General features: G+C 46.8%; 2 protein-coding genes across 2 annotated transcripts; both read right to left on the reverse strand.

Moving 5' to 3' along the window:
- Positions 1-865: 865 nt before the first annotated feature.
- Positions 866-4868, reverse strand: F4812DRAFT_469331 (SNF2 family N-terminal domain-containing protein; the record flags this gene model as incomplete). The annotated part of the gene is made up of 2 exons (XM_047938868.1): positions 3748-4868; positions 866-3696 (listed from the first exon to the last, which is right to left on the reverse strand). The coding sequence occupies exons 1-2, from the start codon at positions 4439-4441 to the stop codon at positions 866-868; spliced, it is 3525 nt and encodes a 1174-aa protein (XP_047793147.1). The 5' UTR covers positions 4442-4868.
- Positions 4869-5995: 1127 nt separating this feature from the next.
- On the reverse strand, positions 5996-7130 carry F4812DRAFT_280477 (uncharacterized protein). The gene has a single exon (XM_047931008.1). It carries the CDS (start codon positions 6515-6517, stop codon positions 6023-6025), a length of 495 nt encoding a protein of 164 aa, XP_047793148.1. The 5' UTR covers positions 6518-7130; the 3' UTR covers positions 5996-6022.
- Positions 7131-8088: the final 958 nt, after the last annotated feature.

The following is an 8088-nucleotide window of genomic DNA, read 5'->3' on the forward strand; positions in this document are numbered from 1 at the left end:
TCGTCGTTAGATTATGCATATACTTTGGTGATTTTAGGTTAGGTACCTTAGGTATCTAGTATCTATGTGGGAAAGGGGAGGGATGTGTTTGATATGACGATATCTAGAGAACAATGTCATGTTTACGAAGGCGTACGATCCTATAAACTTTAGGTACCTAACCTACAGCTATCAGGTAGCTACCTACCTAGCTTAACTGGGCCCAGATACAGATCAGCCACAGACGGAACGTCATTATTACACGTACGTACAACACATAAGGCAACGATAATTAAAGAAGACAGCATTAATCTCAATCGCGTAATTCATTCCGTCTATCCGGGAAGTCGAAGCTAAGCCAAGTTCCCCAGTCCTGGGACGACCGCCAGATTCTGGTATCTAATAAGAGGGGGAGGAGGTTGTTGCACGCCTGAGTTACAACCCGCTTTAAATAGTAATATAATTGACATACATTAATCAACGTATAGGCATCGCCTATTTCAACGTAAAAAAATTCATTATTCCACGTGCCGTTTAACTTCTCTCCCTTTCAAAGGTGGTTGGTTGGTTGGTTGATCTATTTCGTTACGAGTCGTACATCGTTCTCCCTAAAAAAAACTTTTTTCATATTTAACCCCTTCGTATCCGGAGACGAGCGCCCGTGAATCGAGTCGAGTCCAGTTGCTAGTAACGCGGTGGTTTACTTGCTTACTGGCAACAGCTTTGTACACCAAAACGTGACCAAAACGCCGTGCAAAGCAATGTACCTAGATGACCGATCCTTTAGAATATCGCCAAGATACCCCCTCCAAAGAAAACGCCGTTATACGCCTCAAGGCAAGTAAATATAAGGCATAATCGAGGATTCATATGGATCAAAAGGTTATTATCTGAAAAGGCTGCGTAGATCCATGAGCTTTTGTTTCGCCGCCTCTGCTTTATCTATGACCCGATTTCTGTCCATACTAAGACTTGCCAGCTTTCTCTTCTTGTCTTGAAGCTCGAGCATTTTCTCCTCGATGCTGTTTCGCATGATATACCTAACCGTGCGTACAGGTCTCTTCTGGCCCAGTCGGTGGACACGGTCAACGGCTTGCGCCTCTGCTGCCGGGTTATATTGAGGCTCCATAACGTAGACGTAGTTCCCCGAAGTGAGATTCAAGCCGAGGCCACCCGCCATAATCGACACGAGTATCACATGCACAGAGTTGTCTTCCCGGAAGGCATCCATAGCAGCAGTCCTGGCGGTGCGACTCATCTTACCGTCAAGACGAGTGTATTTAATGCCAGCGTTGTCTAATGCGATCTGTATAAGGTCAAGATGAGACGTCCAGGCAGAAAAGACAACCGATTTGAATGGGGGCTCGTCTGGTTGAGCCTCGCTATCAGCTTTTGATCTCAGAAGGTCATGGACGAGTGCGCGAGTCTTCGTATGAGGTCCCGAATATTCTGGGTAGCCTTCTTTCGTTCTAACTTTAACTTCAGATTTGTGTGATTGATGGTGTCCCTCGTGCTCTACTTCGGCCTTGCTCTTGCGAATTTCATTGTAGGCAAAGCGAACATGAGACTGGCAGAAGGGACATGTACCAGACCCATGATTGCCCGCATCTTCTTCCCAAGTCTTAATGCAGCTGGTGCAGAGAAGATGAAAACAAGCAGTCATGTAGCCGAGAACATCCTCTTCGCGCTCTGACGCGATGCTAGCACCGTCATTCGAGCCAATCTTTTTCTGGCAGGATATACACAAGTCGCTGTTGGTCTCCTGCATGAGCTCAAATGCCTCGTAAGCCCTTGATTCTGCCAATGCTGGTTTCTCCTCGTCCTCGTCGCTGTCTAGGTCAATGGCAGATTCTTGCGTCATGCCCTGCACCGCCTCTAGATCCTCATCGCTGAGAAGGTCTCTACCATGCGCAGATATAAGGCGTAGTCTAAGAATGGATTGAAGAATATGGATATAGGTCCTGCCGCCAATCATCTTCTCCCTGCCTGCCGCCAAGACTTGTACCTTATCTTGCGCGTTCTTTTCGAATATTTCGTATAGCTTGCGCTCGGAAGGAGAGAATTCGAGTCTTACGATCTCGTCCGTCCTGGGAGGCAGATCGATCTTGTCCTTTAAACGCCTAAGAGTGATACTGTCCACGAGAATCCGAAGCTTCGGGACAATCTCGGGATCGCAAACCTTGAAAGGAGCTGTAATGTATTGTGTAAACTTGCTCTTTTCGTCGAAAGGCTTCAGGCGGAGGAAAGCGAGCAATGCTGCAAGGTCATCTAGTTTGTTTTGGACAGGAGTTCCGGTGACAGCCCAGCGGCGGTTAGCTTGTAAGCGGCAAATAGCTTTGAACTGCAAGGTGGACTGCTCTCGAATCATATGCGCCTCGTCCAGGACCACACGAAACCATCCTACTTCCTCTAATGGATATGGTCCCTGCCTGCCCTTATTACGAGATGCTACCTCGCTGGCGACAGATCCATAGGTCGTCAGAACAAGATCGAACGAGGCGAGTTTCTTAGGATCCTTAATACGATTGGATCCATGATAAATATAATACGTCAACTGATCAGGCTGGATGTGAGTTTTGATTTGTTCTTCCCAGTTGGTTATCGTACTGAGAGGACATATTAGGAGCGTCGCTTTGCCATTCAGTTTTAGCTGGGTCAGGCCGAGCGGCTGCGGTGTGGGTACATCAAATTGTCCCGAAGAACTGAGTTTCTTCTTCGGCATAGGAGGCGCCTGCGGCTGAACAGGCGTAAGCTTTGACCACTCGTCAGCTTCTTTGAGAGAGCTAGTGACAAGAGATAGGATGCTTAGCGTCTTTCCTAGACCCATCATATCCGCAAGGATACCACCTAGGGTCTCGGGGGGGGCTTCACGCTGCCAACTTCCCGTAATTACGTTATAGTATGTTGTCTGGCCGTTGTTAGCTAGGCGCATTTGCCAAAAAGAGCCGATCGCCTTGCCATCGCTGTCAAATTGGCGAGGCTTCTCCTTCGTCACCATAAAGCTTAACCCTTGTTTTTGATGCTTTAAAAGTTCCGTCTGCACTCGAGGGTCAGGTTCCATCTCCGGAAGCTCCTCATTCTTCGTAAGAGAGTCAAACACTCCCATAACCTCGGAGCGAATCTCTTCAACGCTACGCATCATAGGAGGCGGAACAGATGCCGATGTACCAGGAAGCATCTTAGGTTGTTCTCTGATAATCGGCGGAGGCTTGGGCCCCTCGGCAAGCTGTGGATTCTCATATTTTATACTCGGGTCGATTCTTGAGGGGTTGCGAAGCCAAAGGTTCTTCTGGGAAAGATGTCTCGCGACTGCTCTAGCGCTCCTTCGGGGACCGTAAAGCATCAGATCCAGTGTATAATTCCTCGATGTCGGTTTTCCAGCTTCCTCTCCTGCCACCCTTTGCCTTGTTGGTATCCTGCAGTCGGTTCTGATTTGAAGGCGAGAGTCTAATAAGCCTGCGAGACCGGACGCAGTGCTGGCATCGACCGTCCCGACAATTCTGCGCGTATGATCGCAGGCGTGAATGACGTATGAAGCCTCACCAAGTTTTCTTCTGAGTACAATTTTTACTTGGGGCCACCAAGTGGGATCGAGCGAAATAAGGCCTGGCTTAGGACTCGGAACGATATGGCAATTGAGGGTTGCGTGTTGGATCATGCCGTAACATATCTCCTCGTCTATCGGGGCTTGTATCACAACGACGTCGCTTTCCCCCCCTATTAAGATGTTAGGTAGATGTTCCATTAGCGTCTATTCGAGTATCTTACCAGTATCAGTGAGGTCTACGGCCTCCACTGGTCCAGTCGAGCGTTGTTGACTGCCTCCGTCCTGTCGCCTCTCCTTCACGTACTGGCCAACCATTCCACCGCCACTGCTTCTAAATGTGTGCGCCGAACTGGCATTATCTTCCGTCTCGAGCTTTCGGCGTTTCGTCTGAGGATTGAATATACGCTGTTCCACATTGTTCATGCGGTCAATCATATTGCTGAAATTGCTAGACTGTGGCATAGGCTGGCTAGTAGTAGTGGTGTATCCATTCTGCGGGTTGGAAAAGTGAAAATCGGGGCTGGTGAATTGGAATGCGACATCGGCCGAGTCGTTCGAATTGATCGAATTGTTGTAAGGACGAACGGGCGCACTCGGTCGGGCAGGTGCAGCAGGAGCGGCGTAGCCCTTGGGGTTGAGTAAGAGGGCTGGGTTCAGATTGAGTCTTGAGGACCCATTCTGCATGGAGGCTGGATCGAAAAACAAAGCATCAGTATCAGTATTAGTATTAGTATCAATATCAATATCAATATCATTGTGGAGTCTCTTTGTGGGTAGAGCTGAAGCCGAAGTTGTTTGTATCGGTTGGAGAGGGTTGTTCTGACTTGTAGTAGGTGCGGGTGAATCAAGTGAATCAGGTGAATAAGCAGGGCTGTGAAAAGGGTTATTACCCTGTGAGTGATTGTTTGAAGCCATATTGTATGGCTTCCTGGCCTGTCGCTGTGATCGCCAAGGTACGGCTACATGCAGAATATGTGTTGTTGCTAAGACGTCTGCAGGGATAATTAGAGGTTATAGACAAAGAAAGGCGCGTCGCCTGAGAAAGTTACTTTCGTAGGTGGTGGTGGGCATTGGCAAGGCTGGATATATAAATGAGATGTAGATGCACAGAACGCGCAAAGAGGGATGTGCGTAGATTTCGTGTGGAATTCCGTGTGGAGTTTACTAGGTAATGACGAAAAGGCGGATAGGCCGATAATAATAAACTTGCGATTAGGTGTGAGCCACGAAACTCAACCGCCAACTTCAAAAGAAGATGAAAAAAAAGAAGAGACAAAAAAAATCTCAAATTGTTAACTTTGTCACGAGGACAAAGGTTAGGTACCGTATATGGTGAGATAAGTTGTGAGTGGATGGATGTGACAGTCAAGCTTCTGAAATTCGCAGATGGGCGAAATTGGTTGGTCGATTGCTGTTGACTAGGAACATTTCGGGATGCATTAGGTTGACGTTGACTTGAGGAAGTATCAACCTCACCCACAGGATATGGAGGGGATACTTTCTCAAAAAGAAGTACCTAGGTAGTTGTAGGCAAGGGTTGGCTACCGATAGGCGCAGCTACCCATCCTGGCCACCCCGCCGAGGATGTAGCTACCTACCTAACTGCCTATGGGCTTATACTATACCATGGTATGCCTGACGCGTCGCAAATCAAATCGAATTATGAAAAATGCTTGATTGGTCTGCTGACCAGCTGAGCGCACTAATCTCATCCAGTCCACTCCCCTCTTCCTTTCTTACTTCTGTGCTCCCCAGGCCACGTGCCCCGCAGATCTAGGAGACCCAATTAACTTGATGCAGATGCAGGCATTCTTTCGCCGTGGGGTCCTCTCGTGGTCCTCTTAGGGTCTTCTTGGGGTCTTCTTGGCACCAATCCACACTCTTCATCCGCATCCCCCCTGCCCCCGGACCTATTCTCCTGTGCTTCTGATACCGATACTAATATACAATATATACGGCATCAGTGGTATTTAACATCAACCATTCTTACCTCTCGGCATTTTATTATAATTATTAGTAATTTAAAATAATATGATATAACATTATGGATACCTAGGTAGGAGGTAATTAGCATATTTGAGACTTCTAATGTCCTTATTTTCATTTTGTGATAACCTTCCCTGTTTCGATCCGAGTTGATAAATCATTTCATACATTAATAAACGATTCCATGCATCCTGTTGTTGCTTTTGATTTCCATTTAGTTTCCATTCAAGTAAGGAACATTCCGGCTCCCGTCACTGTTTTTTTTTTTTCCAAAGATCATTATTATTAAAGGTAAAGCAACAAACTTTGTTGCCTCGAAACCAGCTTCCAAGGTTGGACGGCAATACTCTTTGGTTTTGTTGTTGTTGCTGTTGTTGCGTAATACTTGGCGATTGCAGTAATACGATGCAACCTCATATCGGTCCAATGCCGCACATCATGAGAGCGTGGATATAGGTACTTGGTATTGCGGTGGGTATTTATAATTCCGTCTCTTAAGCCCCAGCTAGATTATTCATCTTGTGTTGACTTCCGGGACGGACTATCGCTTCTGATCACAATTTCATGTCGGAGGAACGAAGCTACGATAGGGATCGGCTCAATGGCTTTCTTCGATTCGACTTCGTGATTTCGACTTCGACTTTGTGTTCTCTGCCGCCTCCTTTTGGGAGCTTCCAGTGTGTTTGGAGAACGGGATCTGGATGGTGATTGACTTCGATGACGGTTTAGTTGGACGACACGGATCAACTTCCTGCGAGTTGGGGATAAGGATCCTCCTCTAAGTCGCGATGTGTTTCGGGATATGTCGAGCCTAGAAGATGATCGGTGCCTGCATCGTCCACGGAAAGTAGACGACTCCGCTGACGGTACCCGAGCTGCCGCAACAGCTAGGGCTTCTGGCGGGCTACGTCTGCGTTTTCGTCCTCGCTGGCTATCAGGTTCGGGCGACGAGAAGGTTGTAATGGTAATATCGATGAAGTTTTCGTTGACCGTTTGACCGGCCATCTCGAAAATCTGGCAGCGATGAGCTGTTGCGACTGAAATATCAAGCTCTGCTACGCTTTACTCAACGATTCGACAACTCATTCACCGACTAGGCGACAGAAAGAAGTAAGCCCAAAGACTTAAATACCAGGTAGTAGATCAGGGATAAATCAGGGATAGATCAGGGATAGATAGGGGTAAGACCAGATTCGTTTGAACTAGCGATAGGGCAATATGCAATGCACATAAGAAGGGGGGACCAGCTGGGAGATATACTATGTAAAGATCCAGCTGGATGCTTCAAGTCACAAGAAGGGATGAGATGTTGTAAGAGATGGTAAGGGCGAGGAATATCGGGAAGAAATAGTTTTAAACAAGAGACAATGTTGAAAAGTAATCTGAATCACATCGGCACGAAGGGACCAAGATAAAAAAAAAAACCCTAGAAACCGCAAAGGTGGTAAGAGAAGAGACCATAGATCAACAAGACTTGGTGCCGTATAAGATACAAGAACGCAGAATGGCAGGGCTAGGATCGACAGTTCACTCCTTGGATCTTCAAATCAGGCCGTCTTGGATTGGTGCATCTTTAGACAGATGAATAAGACAACAATTGGTCGACTATCCGGTGGAACTGACGTAAACTGTAAACTGAGTCGAACCAGAGAAACCCAGTTTTTTCTCTAGGGGGGGAGGCCAGGGCAGCTAGGATGGACACGAGCTGGCACGACTGCAACGACTATTATGTAGCTGGAGCCTTCTCTTTTTTTTCTTCCTTTATCGAATAATAAGGCTTTAAATGAGTAACGGTGATATCGTTTGGCTTGGAATTAAAAGTTGGCGGACTCAGACTAATTATGTCGAACAACGAAGCTTAAATGGTTCGATGGATATGCGAGCTTTGGTACAACTGCTATGGTACAACTCAGGTTGCAGATGATTCGGTTAACTCACTCGGGTTAACTCAACCTATTGTAATACGGTAATAAGGCAATACGGCAGTACGGTCGGATTAGGATCATGTACGGGATCGCGTGATATCAGTCTTATTGGAGCGATTGGGGATGATCTGCTAGCTATACGGGTGAAGTCGAGTTTATTGGATTTGATGGAAAAGGGAAAGGGATATTGAACAAGAATTGAGGTCGATGTCGTGTTGCCTGGTTGCTTGTTTGAGGTAATTTGTGACGAAATAATGGTGTTTCTGTTTGGTGAGTTGTGAAACGGTTCCGATGAGATGTATTAGATGTTGTGGCCGAAGAATTTAGCGGAAGCCTCCGATAGGGCGGATAGGCGGGGTTTTGGTCAATGTTCTAGTTTATTAGTGCCCCTTAAGTCGGGCCCGCTCCAGATGCGAGAGGTGTAATCATTGCTTATAAAGATACCAACCTTGAAACCATCCAATTAGCTTTAGGCACCTAATATTATGCCGAGCTACGAGGCTTTTCAACTGATGAATTATCTAACTTACCTTAGGTTAGCCGGTATGCACGGTTGTGGGGGGGGGGGGGGGGGGAACCCCCATATATTAAAAAACCAATTTTAAATCCATGTTTAAGGAAAAAACGATTTTAATTGCGGGGCCGGTTTAC

The sequence above is a fragment of the Daldinia caldariorum genome (assembly GCF_022478825.1).
Source record: "Daldinia caldariorum strain CBS 122874 unplaced genomic scaffold F4812scaffold_3, whole genome shotgun sequence".
In the NCBI taxonomy this organism is placed as follows: Eukaryota; Fungi; Ascomycota; class Sordariomycetes; order Xylariales; family Hypoxylaceae; genus Daldinia; species Daldinia caldariorum.

Bases quoted from the DNA above. Each gene is read 5' to 3' on its own strand.
- F4812DRAFT_280477 (XM_047931008.1), bottom strand. From the start codon at position 6,517: ATGGCCGGTCAAACGGTCAACGAAAACTTCATCGATATTACCATTACA.